The sequence below is a fragment of the Theobroma cacao genome, chromosome 5 (genome assembly GCF_000208745.1).
Source record: "Theobroma cacao cultivar B97-61/B2 chromosome 5, Criollo_cocoa_genome_V2, whole genome shotgun sequence".
NCBI lineage: Eukaryota > Viridiplantae > Streptophyta > Magnoliopsida > Malvales > Malvaceae > Theobroma > Theobroma cacao.
Window position 1 is genome coordinate 612,081 of NC_030854.1, and position 14,631 is coordinate 626,711.

The 14,631-nt window shown below is 34.7% G+C and overlaps 3 protein-coding genes across 3 annotated transcripts; 2 read left to right on the plus strand and 1 right to left on the minus strand.

Annotated features, from left to right (window-relative positions):
- LOC18597520 (protein trichome birefringence-like 3) lies at nt 597–2,768 on the minus strand. The gene is made up of 6 exons (XM_007026599.2): nt 2,462–2,768; nt 2,101–2,338; nt 1,834–2,005; nt 1,546–1,742; nt 1,171–1,329; nt 597–1,078 (listed from the first exon to the last, which is right to left on the minus strand). The coding sequence occupies exons 1-6, from the start codon at nt 2,751–2,753 to the stop codon at nt 745–747; spliced, it is 1,392 nt and encodes a 463-aa protein (XP_007026661.2). The 5' UTR covers nt 2,754–2,768; the 3' UTR covers nt 597–744.
- LOC18597521 (bifunctional monothiol glutaredoxin-S16, chloroplastic) lies at nt 5,554–7,639 on the plus strand. The gene is made up of 2 exons (XM_018120616.1): nt 5,554–6,019; nt 6,998–7,639. Exons 1-2 carry the CDS (start codon nt 5,636–5,638, stop codon nt 7,499–7,501), a joined length of 888 nt encoding a protein of 295 aa, XP_017976105.1. The 5' UTR covers nt 5,554–5,635; the 3' UTR covers nt 7,502–7,639.
- LOC18597522 (phosphoinositide phosphatase SAC8) lies at nt 8,876–14,577 on the plus strand. Its single transcript, XM_007026602.2, has 20 exons — nt 8,876–9,111; nt 9,419–9,493; nt 9,619–9,746; nt 9,851–9,942; nt 10,035–10,092; nt 10,598–10,654; nt 10,866–10,899; nt 11,087–11,167; nt 11,255–11,361; nt 11,711–11,797; nt 11,910–11,987; nt 12,300–12,364; nt 12,777–12,875; nt 12,981–13,080; nt 13,253–13,361; nt 13,451–13,523; nt 13,614–13,707; nt 13,817–13,903; nt 14,026–14,092; nt 14,290–14,577. The coding sequence occupies exons 1-20, from the start codon at nt 8,961–8,963 to the stop codon at nt 14,415–14,417; spliced, it is 1,770 nt and encodes a 589-aa protein (XP_007026664.2). The 5' UTR covers nt 8,876–8,960; the 3' UTR covers nt 14,418–14,577.

The window sequence follows — 14,631 nt, forward strand, 5'->3', positions numbered from 1 at the left end:
CTAGTGTTTGGTTGGATTTATAGTAAATTGAAGAAGAAAGTAATTTTCAATTTTTCAACAATAAGTTTTATTTTGACCTACTTAAAGAAAATTTCATTTTCACAATTTTAATTATATGGCATCACCTTATGGAAAACATTTTAATTATGCAATTTCAATATTGTTCTTTACATATTTATCATTTACAAATAACTAACTTGAAAGTTATAGAATTATTATTAAAATTATCTATCCAAAAAAGTGAAAAAGGTGAAAGGGAGTTTTGACTTTTTGGCCTACTATTAAAAAAAGAAAGTTAATTTGGAAAAGAACAAATTTTAGAAGAAAAAAAAATGGAATTTGCAACAATTTTGTTTGTTTTCTAAGAAAGTTTATGGAAAAGAAAGCTAAGGTCAAAGCAAATTTGATAGGACACATCCCATGAGAAATTTTCAATTTTCCCAAAAAATGATTGGATTTGGTGGTCAAACTGGATAAAGAGGAATGGGGAGAAACTATTTTGCTTTGCAACTTTCTTGTCTTCTTCTTTAATGTAGATTTCATTGAAACATCTTTAGTATTATTTGTTTTGAACCCAGAAGATACAATTTTACAGATGATTCATTGGACCTTTGGAAGTTCTTTCTTTGTCACAGGTTGTCAAAAACAAAAAAAAAAAAATTGCTTAATTTGCTAAAAAAATACAACTTGCAGATACAAATGAAAGAACTTTTTGAACACATAGGTGGAAAAAGAAAAAAAAATTTACAAATGTGCAAGAAGGATTTGATTCCAGGTATCAGGAACTCCAGGCAGGCACCAATGGATGCAATCTGCATGGCGTCGTGGGTCTGCTTTTTCCTCATCAGTCAAGAGCCTTCCCCCTGTCTCCGTATAGATCGATGAATGTGCATCGATTCTGTACTCTGAAAGCTGTGTTATGTTGAGGACCGTGACAGGAACTTTCATTTTCTTCAACACACCGTCCACCACGCTCATCATCTTCTTGTCTGAACCACTACCCCAGAACTTCTTCTTCATCACTGGCTTCGTTTCGTTGAAGCATTTCAGCCCATCTTCCTTGCCCCAGTCTTGGCTCCTGGAGAGAAAGAGATTAGAATTTGTTACAATCGGCAAAAGGGAAAGTTCTATCAAGATTTATGCAGGTTTGCAAGAGAAAGAGAGAGAGACCTTGTGTGTACAGGGGATATGGTTGTGAAGAAAACTCGGGTCTTGTTGGGATTTATGGTTGAATCAATCCAGTTAGCCCATGTCTTCAGACCAACTTTGTAGGCAACTGGTGTATCCAGCACTGTATAACCTTCTTCACCATTAGCGAAGGAACCCCATCTGTTTTTTTTTTTTAACAGAAAATAATGTTACTCAAATTCCAATCTGTGAAGTCTTAATACTTCAAAGAAGCTTTGAACAATTGTATCACACGAAACAAGCTGCAGGGTTCACGAGTTAATTCCACTTTTGATATGTTCTGAAGAACTTGGCTTGATTGACTCAGATACAGAGGCATTGTTTCGTTAAAACTAGAGGGATTGACAGAGAACTTACAATGTCTTGAGCCTAAGGCCGCTCATCCACCAAACATAAGTATTAAACGCAAGAATATCAGCTCCTTCCCAGTGTTTGGAGTGATTGGCAACTGAATCAACTTTTAGAATCCTCTTCTTTGGCTCTAAAACATCGATATCCGTATTGGATTCAATAAGAAATGGAGCCCAGTAAAATTCAATGGTTGCATTATATTCCTGACAATGGGGATTGGGAAGCATTAGCTTTGTTTTTCTGATAGCCTTTTGCTTTCCATTCAAGCAATGGACATGGAAGTCTATTCAATACCTTAGCTTTGAAGACAGAACGAACTCTGCCCCGTTTCATAGACTTCTTTTCTGGAGGTATAGTCCATTCTATCATACAAACGAAAGATTCCCATTGATTTCTTTGCAGCGAATCCCCTGAAAAGACTAGCCTCTTTCCTCGAAGCTTTTTCAGTGCAAGTTCCGGTCTAAATCTGCACACATCGAAACATTAGAAGAAAGAGAAAGGAGAAAACTATTACAAGAAACTGTTCCATTTCCATGCATGAACCAAAAAAAAGTTTCTTACCGTGGCAAGTTGCAGTCCTCTGGCTGCCATTCCCAGTGACGGTAGTCGAAATCAAGCCGACCATTTCTGACACAAGCAAATTGCATGTCGATGTATGGGCAACTCCTATCTGTGTACAAAGGCTTGACAGAACGGTTGAACACCCACTTCCCATTAGCAACATTGCACTCTTCAGGGTCAAACTCGAACCTGTCATCGATTTCGGGGTTTTCTACATTCTTCTCTGCAGTTTTATCCTCTGTTGATCAGACAATGACAACTCAACATTAGAATTTCTTTTCACTAGAACGATCTGAACAGGAAAAGTTTTCAATTTATTAACAAAACTCCTGTTGAGTTTTTTCTTAGCTATAAAACTTACTAGCCGTTGCAACAACACTTCTTCTAGCACAGGACGTGGATTTCAGAATAGAACTTGAAGAATGAAAACTTAATCTTTCCGCATATAAGAGAGCAAGGAAAGCAAAACTGCAGACTATGACTGTGATAATAGAAAGAGGTAGCTTTCCTTTGTAAGTTTTCATCATGATGGTCGAAGGAGATGCTGCAAAGCTCATGGTTGGAGGGAGAGCATGAGAGCAATTAAGCTCAACGGTGGGATAAAGAGTATGAGCTGGTGCAATAGAATGATGAGAACTTCCTTTTTCCCCCATTTCTTTTTTTAAAATTTTATTGAGTGTTTTGAGTAGGAGTAAAGCTAAAGCCAAGTATGGTTGGGGCTTTAACTTCATTTTTAGCAAAATAATGGGGGGTTTAGGAGTAAGTTGAAAGGCTAACATCTATGGGAAATTCTCCCTATGGTGCAAGCTACATGCTTTCATAGCCATCAAATATTTTATATGTTTATGAATATTTTCGTTAGGTGGGGGGAAAATTTAATGAACAATTTGTTAAAAACAGTGGTCAGGAGTGTTAATGCAATGTCTCATCTGTCTCTCTCTCTCTCTCTTTTGACTTTTGTGGTCATACATGTATATATCATTGCTGAATTGATTAGTTTTCTTCTTTTTGTAGCAGGTGAAAGTTACCAATCGTATTGTTCCCTGGCGGAACTTGATTTGGACTCATGGCCTAGCAGTATCTTTTTACAACCCCATGGCCATGTATTTCACTTCGATATATAAATTTACATACTGTAAAGGGAGAAGCAGAGGGGAAATCCCACAAATTGGGAATGCCTTTTGTCTTAAACTTCCAATCCTCCAAGCCCCAAGAACAAGGCATTGTGGGAATATCTGCATGCTATCCTCATGGTCAATTTTCAATTCTCTCGAAGGAAAAAAGAAAAAAAAGAAAAACCTTCTCAGGTTTGAACACATCTCACCTTGATAGGTGAATAATTCTCCACTCACTCTCAATTGGGTTGAAATCTACTTGCCTTTGGGAGTAACATTAAGCAAAAAGCAATGGCTCAAAAATTCCACTCCTAGCTTTAAATTGTTATAAAAGAAATGACATTTTGAGAGGAAAAGCTCTAATTATTGTTACATGGACTACATATGAGGTGGTTATTGTAATTAATTCCTTGACAATTAATCATATTCTTTTTTGGTACCATTACAAAATTTAAGATCGATAATCGGCATTATGAATAAAGTTGATGTATGTCCTGCAAATCAATCGACATGTTTTTTTATAATTAATTTTACGAGTTAATTAACTTCTATTTTCAGAGAAATGGGAGAAGCAGAGATTGATGAAGAATTAAGAAAGCATGGTGTCCCTAGCTATTATTTCTAATCAATAATTAAATCCACTAGCTCACATGCAGAAATCCCATCTCTATTCATTAGCTGGTAGTAGTCATGAGGGGGCTGTAAATGCGTAGCTATTCGGGGAAAATAATGGTATGCAGAAACCAATCATGGATGCAGCCTTTCTACTGGAAATAACACACAAGTTCCCATCTTCATTGCTATCATTGCTTCTTCAAATTCAAACATTTCAATAATCTCCTCTGGCCCCCAAGATTTTACAGGTTTGATTTCGACTCAAGAACCTATGCAGGAATATCTCCAACTGCTTGATTATCAAGATATAACAAGAAAGGGGATCATCTCATCCCCTAAGAACCCATTGAAATGCATTGAATTGGACAGGGAAAAAAAAGGGTTCCTTTGCTTCGTTGTCGACAGGCTGAGGATGTTAATATCGCTTGAAAATTAGATACTGGGGTGATGTCAAAGGTGACTCTGTCGCTTGAAAATGAATTAAACCAATTCAGGTATTCATGTTACATCTCTTTGAGTGACAACAGTCCTAAAAAAGGAGGCTTTGTCTCACTGCAACAGGGGCCTGCTGTTTCGCTGCCATTTTACTCGAACCCCATTCCCCCCCTTTTTATTTTTATTTCCTTTTTTGTTTAAACAAGGGAGGTTGGGTGCATTCGGAGTTAATAAGGAAATAGTTAAGTATGGTTAAGGGAATATTTTCATGCAATTTGCTTTTGCAACAATAGGCAATAATGCCATAGTGGTTCCTGGGTTTCCATGCATTCTTTCAGTGGAGGGGAAAATCCAATTTGGTGAGGTGGGTAAGTTGCTTTTAGTTTTCAAGGGTGTCTCATCCAAGAAAGAAAATGAAAGAAATTGTATCTACCAGGTTAATCTTTTGGATAGAAGGTAATTATTTCATGATAAAATAATATTAAAATATACTTGATTAAAATCTTATATATGTCAAACACATTTAAAGAGAAGACAGGTATGATGACAAACGGATCGTTAAATTAAATAAAGATAAATATCACATCAAATGCTTCAAAAAAAATAAATAAGATATTTTAATTTTATATCGAACAAGTAAAATAATTTTAAAAAAATTATAAATGTAAGCGTTACATATCTTATCAAGTTAATTTTTTTTTTAAAAAAAAGTAATAGTGCTGTTAAAAAGTGACGAATGAGGTCATGAATAATTTATCTTGCTCCCTATTCAAATTTACATGAAATTCACATGAATTAGAGAGGTTATAGTCAATAAACTATTGAGGTTTTGACAAATCATTTCTGTTAGACAAAGCAAGGATCTAACATATCACATCCATTCTCTTTACAAAATAGTTAAATGAATATCATTTTGTTGGGGGATTTTGGTTGGAAGATCAAGTGCATGTTTCATTGTTTTGCCTAACGTAGAGCAATAAATTTTTTATTACACTATCCCAATATGGTAAAGTTAGGCTAAATAGCAATTTCTAAAAGTGCTTTTGATTCGGGTTTTTTAATTTTTATATTAATCAATTAAATCGAAACTTATTGAATTTGATTAATTCAAATCGATTTTTTTAATTTTCCTAATAATCAATTAAAATGAATAATTTATTCAATTATTTTTAACCATCTTGACCAATTGAGCCAAGTTTTAAAACCAAATCAAGCCCACCCTACAATCTACATGGATAGATTGGGTAATTGAAGCTAAGCCCATTTTCCTTAGGACAAAAATTAAAAATAAAAATGGAAACTCTTTGCCTTCGAGTTCCAACTTCCAAGCTGACGCGAAAAATCCGGGTTTCAGCAAAGCTCTGTTTCGAATGGCCGCATTTAATCTCTCTCCACTCCCTTCTTCTTCACTTCGCGTACTCTCATCTCATCATCCCCGAAATACCCCCACCCTGTCCTTCTATTCACGCTTCACCCCTTCTCTCTCTTTCCCTTCCGTTTCTCTGAGACCTCTCACCTCCAAAAAACCGCGCTCTTGCATCATCTCTTCAGCTCTCAAGAACCTCTCGGAGGTGGAACCGGTTTCATTCCCGGAAAAACCCGAGGAATTCGTCGCCAAGTTTCCGTCGGATGCCGGAGTCTACGCCGTTTTTGATCAAAACGACGATCTTCAATTCATCGGTATCTCGCGTAACATTGCTGGCAGCCTTTTTAATCATAAAAAATCGGTGTCGGAGCTTTGCGGCTCCGTTAAGGTACGTTTAATCAATACTTCTTTTGCTCCTTTGCTTTCTTGATCAATGATTATTAGTACTATTTCTTTGGATGATGATTGCTGAGTTTGGTCATTTATGAGTAAATGAATTGCGATATGTAAAGTGAAAGAAATTAATAAGACTTGACCAGAAATAATTGAACGAGCTGGGTTGAAGGATGGGGATGTTTGAACCAATTTGATGCTTGAAGTTGCGAGTTTAATGGGATTTTAACAGAATAAAGATTGTACAATTCAATTCTTGGAAATTTTCATTGTTTTTTGGGATTTTTCGAGCCTTGTAATTGAGTAATTCTAACCACTCCTCGATCTGTGTCTTGTCTACCAGTTCTGATTGAAACAAAATTTGGATTTCTTTTGTCGTTTTGAGGGAATCCCGTATCCATGAATTCATTGGAGTTAATAGTCTTGAGTTGCCGAGTGCCAAGTTTTCTACAAGATTTTGATGTTCTATGTTCTCAAAGTTGTGATGGTTGTAGCTATTTGTCATTGGGTGAATCTTGATGTTTTCACAACTGATTTTGGTGGCCTGTTCTTATCTGATGTGCTGGAATTGATTGTTTTAGTGACCAGAAATTTAAGGTGAATGATTATTATCACGGTTTTATTCATCATGGAAAATCAATTAGACAGGGACTAGATTGAATTGGAAGTCAAATGATGTACCCCCAAGGTGGGTGGATTATATATAAATGTTGTAGTTTGAGAATTTTCAGCATGAATCATCCATGAGGTTTGAATAGGATAACCAGAGCTTGGTTCAATTCTTACCAAGCAAACTGAATTGGAATCCCCACCAAATCCACTTGGCTTTGTTTGTTGTCTATCGTTTTCTTAATCCACTTTGTTCAGAGGTCATGTTATGGTAATTCTGCTGGTGTATTTCTTGATTATGTGAATGCAATCAAACAGTTATTACTCGTCTGATATTTATTATGTCATTTTAAGCGTTCTGTAGGTTGGCGTTGTCAATGAACCTGATAGAGCAGCTCTGACTCAAGCTTGGAAGTCATGGATGGAAGAACATATAAAAACCACTGGAAAGGTCCCACCAGGAAATGAATCAGGGAACACAACTTGGGCTCGACAGCCTCCGAAAACGAAGCCAGACCTCCGACTTACACCTGGTCGTCATGTCCAACTGACAGTTCCGCTCGAGGAACTCATTAATAAGTTGGTGAAGGAGAACAGGGTAGTGGCCTTTATTAAGGGGTCTAGAAGTGCCCCGATGTGTGGATTCTCACAGAGAGTGATTGCCATCCTTGAAAGCCAAGGAGTAGATTATGAGAGTGTTGATGTGCTCGATGAAGAGTATAATTATGGGTTGAGGGATACACTGAAGCAGTATAGCAACTGGCCCACATTCCCTCAGGTTTTCGTGAATGGAGAATTGGTTGGAGGGTGTGATATTCTGACCTCCATGTATGAAAAGGGGGAGCTTGCTGGTTTGTTCAAAAACTAGATTCTCCTGTTAGCAGAGATTGTAAGACTGCATATAGTCATCCAAGTTGTAACGTTTCATCACCATTTTAACGATATGGGAACAATCTCTGGATCATGATCTAATGCAAATTCTCTACAGAATCCATTTCTGACTGTACTCTCTTCTCCTTTCTGAAAAGTAGCTTATGAATCTTTGGATCATGTCTTCTAGGCCAATGGCAACTGCTCATAAACTATGGGGTTGGCCCATCGATCCTGCTTGTGATTGTGTGGGTTAACACTATGGTATAACTAAAAAGAGAAGCAGGCCTTTTTCGGCCTTGTAGGTAAGATCAAGTTTAGCCCAAAGGCAATATGTGAAAAGATTTACTAATTGGAAGAAAAAATTATGTTATATTAATTAATGTGAAAAAAAGAAAAGAGAAAAAAGAAATTATAGCCATATCAAAGTAGTTAAGTACTTATTAATTAATAAATGATGTTAAAGTATCAACCTCTTTTCTTTTTGGTTAAAAACTAAAAAGTGTTAACATCTAAAACTCAATTATCAAAAAAAGGGATCCCTTTACTTCATTCCTTGTATTAATTAATCACTACTGCATTCCTTGTGTTAATTAATCACTATTGCAACTATAAGGTACCTACCAATTTTAAAATACTCAAACCCGAACCTAAATCTGATAAAAGTTTAATGACTCTTACCCTACTTGATTTCGATTATTAATAATTCGCAAAAAACTGGAACTCGACAAATTAAATTATAAATAACATGAGTATTTGTTAAATAAACTAGATCAAAACTTAAATCCGAAATAAATAATAAACTTGAAATTAATTTTTAGGTGTATTTTTAATGAAAATTAAATTAAAATTTAAAGTTAATTTATAAAAAATAAATTAAAATTCAAAATCATATTTTAAACAATTAATAAATTTTAGTAAGTATTACATTAAGTAATTTATAAATAAAAATAATACATAAAACTAAAATTTAATATTAAAAATTATTATTTATAATCAAATTAAAATAAAAAATAATAATTTTATTACTTGACATTTCTTGAACACGAATATAAAATACTTTAATTTTATTTAATTAATTAATATATGATACTCAAATATAAAATATCATTATGTTATACTACAACTTTACCTTAGCTGGGGCCTGGGGCTACCTTGTCATTGCCCCCATGTAAAGACAAAGATCTTACCAGACATTAACAACATGAAATTTATTAGGGAATCATTATCCATTAGCATAGTAATCAGAAAATTATACTAATCAATTAGGGTTACAAACGTCATTTTTTGAAAACTACGCCGTATCGAAAGTCAAAAAATTAACTACCGGTCGTTATGACCTTTGACCTTTATTCCTTTCTTCATCATCATCCTTAATCCATCATCGAAAAATTGATGATTTTTTTTTCCTTTCCATAGAAAAAACAAACAATAACTAATCAAAATACTCGTTGAAGATGGAAATCGGATCTTCTTCAGGTAATTTCAAGCTCTACGATCGACTGGAATTGCTGGAATATCAAGATAAGTTCGTGATCAAATCCGTCGAATCTCCCGATCAAGGCTTCTCGATTTGCCGTCGTGAAGGAAACATCGAGCCACTATCTGGCAAGTTTTTGATCCTGTTATTTTTTTTATATCTTCGTTTTGCTGAGATTTTAATTATGGAACGGCTTGTACTTTAAGAATCCTGATCGGCGCCATTTTTGAATTATGGATTTTGTTGTTTGTTTTTATGGTATTACTAGTAACGTAAAGATTAGCATTTGGAAATGAAGTCTTTGGAGTTAATTTTTTGTAAATGAAATGAATGATTAGGTATTTTCTGAATCAGAATATAGATAATTTAATTTTTTACCATTTATTTTTGGTTTCCCTGATTTGGAGAGCTTAATGTACTTTATAATTTTTGCAGATGAATCTTCTTCTGGAAGGCCGTCCAAAATCTCTACGATTTACGGCGTGGCTGGAACAATTAGATTGCTTGCAGGTACATAATTATCCTAATTAAGTGAAATTTTCAATTGTGTAAAAACATTTTACCTTTATGTGTTAGTATCTATGAACCTACAGTCAGTTCTCAACTTCTCATGAATTCTTCTTGCACTTATACAGGAATATATGTACTTGTTATAACTTCAAGAAAGGAAGTTGGAAGTTTTCTAGGTTACCCTGTTTACCGAGTTGAATCTATGAAATTCCTGGCTTGCAATGAGGCCTTGAGGTATTCAAATTCTCAAGAAGTAAGGTTCTACTCCGGTCTTTAAAATGTTTATCTAGACGTCTATTTTGATGGTTAATATTTGAACCTTTTTTATAAAACTAAGTGATTCTTTATTTTGAGCAGAAAAGAGATGAGGCTTACTTCATGACTCTGTTAAAAACAGTGGAAGCAACTCCTGGATTGTACTATTCATATGAAACAGATATAACATTGAAGTAAATTCTTTTGCCTTGCGGTGTGCTTTTGAGTTATAGTCACTGAGTTTTTGAAGTAATAAGTTTATAAGATGCATTTGATCATGTACCAGCTTGCAAAGAAGATGCAAGTTAATGGAAGGGTGGATGAGCAAATCAATATGGAAGCAGGTTAGTTATCATACTTCGATCATCATTGAAAGCTTGTTAAGCTTTTTTTATTGAAGAAATCCACTTCTGGTGTTTTACAAATCTTTTGGATGTCAATATTGGTTTTTGGTTTGTTAATGTTACAAGTGAGAACTTGTAGTTTTAAGAGGTGAATATTGTTCATGTGCTTACTCTTTGTAGCTGCTAGTTTCTGGAGATCCTTTGTAGTTGAAGTCAAACACTCAAACTACCTTAATTTCATTTTTATACATTTTTCTCTTTTCTGAACTAGTTCAGGAAGAAGAAAAAGAGGGAGTCATTTTATTTAAAGCATGACTCTTCGCTCACCCATTGTTATTTTGTGATTCCAAATGAGTTCCCTTTCTGAAAAATGATTGCTATGCTCATGGGAGAGGCTGCGTTTTGGTTGCATGTAATATTACTTTGTATGTAAATATTGTAGTACTATCTATACCTAGTCAGTACTTGCAATCGATTTCTAACTTCAATTTTCTGTGAATTTCAGGCTGATCCTCGATTTGTTTGGAATAAACATCTTTTGGAGGAACTTATTGAGTATAAGGTTATAAATTTTCCCCACATATATTATAACACTATAAGCTTCTTATATTGTCAGTATTTCTTTGTTACCCATACCAAGTGACTTCTACATTTGTCCTAAGAAGAAAACACTCTAAAATGTTAAATGATTTGAACTCGTCAAATAGGATCATGAAATCGCATGTTTCTTTCTTTTTTCCACCTTTTTGACACAATTACTTTTGCTATGGCAGCTTGATGGGTTCATTATTCCTCTCCTACAAGGAAATATCCTTAAACTTCTGTTTCCTCGTGCTTTTGAACTGATCTGCATGTGTGTGGCATGTGCATGTATATGTATGAGCAGATGACTGTGTGTACTTCTCATGTATATTCATGAAAACTTTCTTGTACATTTTTTTTTATACTATCTTTGAAAATCTATATTTCTTGTTTCTACTTAACTTAGGTTTAAGTTTCCAAGTTGCTCAGCTAAAGTTGAAGAATTCACCTGCCACATTTACGTTACTTTCAAGGAGGTGTACAAGACGTTTAGGTAAAATGTTTTTGAATGAGTCATCCTTTTAATTATTAATGCTGCTATGTCTGAACCGCTCTAAAATATGGTAATATGGTAATGCAGGAACACGTATGTGGAGAAGGGGAGCTAACCTTGAAGGAGACACTGCTAACTTTATTGAAACTGAACAGTTGTTGGAGCTTGAAGGTTTCAGGTGTTCATTATTGCAGGTATGTGTTGTCTTATATGACTTCAGAAAAGCCGATCAGTTACTATTATCCAAGGTCTCATTTTTCCATTATAAAGTGTTTTGGAATCTCTTTCTCTATCCAAACTTCGTGGTTATTTTATTTGGTAAAGAAGGAAGAAGTGATACAATTTGACTTTTTTGGATGTTCTGTTAAACTTCCTGGTTCATACTTCTTGTGCTTCCACCAATATTTAGCACCATTTGGTTTTTGTTAATAATCAAATACATCCCTATTTCACTTCATATTTTCATTAAGTTTATTTTTCTAACAAATGGAGAAGAAGTAACTTTCTTTCAATTTGTAAAGTTATTTTCTTTTTTTATCTCAGATACGAGGATCTATTCCACTGCTTTGGGAGCAAATTGTTGATTTAAGCTATAAACCCCAACTTAGAGTTATTAATCATGAGCAGACGGTAGATTTTCTCTTGAAAATGCAGCAATTTTCTTTTTTTAATCATTTTCACTGAATAATGGTGCTTACGATTTAGCATTTGTGCATTTGTGCACTTTCAACTCTTCCCCCAGCCACAAGTTGTGGAGCGCCATTTCCATGATCTTTTTCAAAGATATGGAGAAACTATAGCACTGGATCTGACAGATAAAGTATGTGTTCATTCTCCCTCCTCATTATTGTCATAAAATAGCATGTGACATAAAATGGTTTTACATATCTTGCTTGGAAAATTGTTGTTAAGACCTGCTGGATAGAATTGCAAACTAATCCGCATTCCATAGAAAAAGTAATCATTACTTATTTTGCCAGGCATAGGAAATATTTAAATGCATAGGAAGCTGCAATGTTTAATAGTATTTACTGACTTTATACAAGTTTTGACTCTTTTATGCAAAGCTCAAATATTTCATTATATTCCTAACTAGCAAATATTTCAACTTTCATTTATTTTGATATTGTAGCATGGTGACGAAGGTCAACTAAGTGCTGCATATTCAGCTGAGATGCAAAAGCTTCCAAATGTGAGGTGACATTCTGCATTCCTATATATTACAATATATTAGTTTGTGACTGATTTTCTAATAGTTGGCTTGTTGCTATTTCTAGATAATTGTTGACTGTCTGCTTTGCTATTTGCTTAGCATAATTTTCCATGAATAACCATTGATTCTTTGAGTATCTATTTGCCGATTTTTGATTGTGAAGATTCTTTCACTTGACACACTTTTGATACTAGTTCATAGGTTTTATTATTCCATGATAGTACATAACTTGGAAAAGCCCGCCTTGGCCCTCTTTTTGGGCAACTTCTCTCTGTCTCCTTGATGTCAATAGCATTCCATGGAAAGTGATACACGTGTTTACTAAGTTAAGATCTGATGGGCCTATACGAGAACTTTGATTGGTACAGATTAATCTTTTGCATGTCTTTCTTGCAGATACGTATCATTTGACTTTCATCATGTTTGTGGGAACTCAAATTTTGATAACCTTCACATACTATATGATCAAATCTCTCAGGAATTTGAAAAGCAAGGGTACGAAGAACAATTGAAATGTTATATATATAATGTATTGAATGTATGCCATGATACTGGTGCTAGCTATCCAAAATGTTAACCATCACTATTCCAGCTGAGCAGATACTTTCTCATAGACACAGATGGTAACATCCTGGAGGAGCAGAAAGGCATTATTAGATCTAACTGTATTGATTGCCTTGATCGAACAAATGTGACCCAGGTTTGTGGACAATCTACTTGCGTTGTTCTTTGTTATCACATATAATGCTTTCAGTATAAAATATCCATGCTGAGCAACTAATCTTTATATGCTGTAATTTCTATAATATTTCAAACGTCTGGACCTTTTAAACTCTGTTTTTCATTTTTTGTTTATTTATTCTGTTGAACAGAGTTACCTTGCTCAGAAGTCTTTAAATATCCAATTGCAAAGGATCGGGGTATTTACTTCTACTGAGTGCATTTCTATGTTTGCAGAGGACTACGGAAAGTTCAGAACATGTATGTATTTTGCATACAGTTTTGCTAATTTTACATCGTAATATAGGAGTTCATAATGCCTTTATATTCATCCTGAATGCTTTTGTTAGTGTGGGCTGAGCAAGGTGATGAGATAAGTCTCGAATATGCTGGGACTCATGCGCTAAAAGGGGACCTTGTTAGGTACGTGGAATTTTAGGTCGATGTTTGCAAAGAATCAGTATCCATTCGTATCTCATTTATGATTGTTTTCGGATGCCAATAATGCTGCAGATATGGCAAACAAACAGTAGCTGGACTTCTCAAAGATGGGATGAGTGCATTATCAAGATACTATTTGAACAATTTTCACGATGGAATTCGGCAGGCATGCTGCCTCTTCAGTCTGAACTTTTTTTTGCCAATCAATGAAATGAAATAGACCCAACTACACACAATAAATTGTTGAAAATATTTATATAAACATGTTTTCTCAGGATGCATTGGATCTTGTTAGTGGTCGCTATACCGTCAGCAGAAATAATCCTTCACCATTCCAGCTTAATAGTTTTGAATCTTTCTCTGTATGTGTAATCATTTCCCATTGATATTTAGTTAAATATTTATGTCAGAAAATCTTTGTTACTAGATTACTTCTTGGATGATTCTTTTTACCTAATATGCGTCTTTGATTGAAAATTTGCAGTATCTTCCGGTGGCATCCGCTTTGCTGATAGGAGGTTTGACAGTGACAACCTTCACGATTCAGCAAGGTATCATTTTGTCGAATTTATAGACGAACATTCAATCTACAATCTGATATTATCCAACTTAAAATTATCTCGAAATACTTGTAATTTAATTGATGTGAGATTTCTTTTCTCGAATCATGATATTGAGAACCAGGTACTAACATTGTTGTACTGTTTACTAACAACTGTCGAACCACTTTTCTTTTTAACATCTGCAGCGGGTCGAAACGCACAGCAATATGTATCTTCTGTCGTGTGGGCTGGAGTGGCTGCTGGGGTCATGGCTCTGGTGAAAGCTAATGGAAGGCAGTTTTGTTCTAGGCCTCGCTTGTGTGGCCTCTTGTAAACTACTCTCCACTTCTCCAGATTGTGGTTTCAGCACAAAACGTGTACAAAATGAAAAATTCTCAGGTAGTTTTGAAGCTTTTTTACTATGTTAGACATACTCTTAAACACACGCAAATTTTTTATACATTCTCTACTAGTGAATGCAATTTCATTTTTTACTTGGATTGTATAATTATGTTTTTATGGATTTATATTATCATTTTCGGGTTTGG

Coding starts and splice junctions, on each gene's coding strand:
- LOC18597520 (XM_007026599.2), bottom strand. CDS start 2,753: ATGGGGGAAAAAGGAAGTTCTCATCATTCTATTGCACCAGCTCATACT. Junction 2,339..2,461: donor AAGTGTTGTTGCAACGGCTA/GTAAGTTTTATA, acceptor TCTGATCAACAG/AGGATAAAACTGCAGAGAAG. Junction 1,330..1,545: donor GGCCTTAGGCTCAAGACATT/GTAAGTTCTCTG, acceptor AAAAAAAAACAG/ATGGGGTTCCTTCGCTAATG.
- LOC18597521 (XM_018120616.1), top strand. CDS start 5,636: ATGGCCGCATTTAATCTCTCTCCACTCCCTTCTTCTTCACTTCGCGTA. Junction 6,020..6,997: donor AGCTTTGCGGCTCCGTTAAG/GTACGTTTAATC, acceptor AGCGTTCTGTAG/GTTGGCGTTGTCAATGAACC.
- LOC18597522 (XM_007026602.2), top strand. CDS start 8,961: ATGGAAATCGGATCTTCTTCAGGTAATTTCAAGCTCTACGATCGACTG. Junction 9,747..9,850: donor GGTATTCAAATTCTCAAGAA/GTAAGGTTCTAC, acceptor TATTTTGAGCAG/AAAAGAGATGAGGCTTACTT. Junction 11,168..11,254: donor GAGGTGTACAAGACGTTTAG/GTAAAATGTTTT, acceptor ATGGTAATGCAG/GAACACGTATGTGGAGAAGG.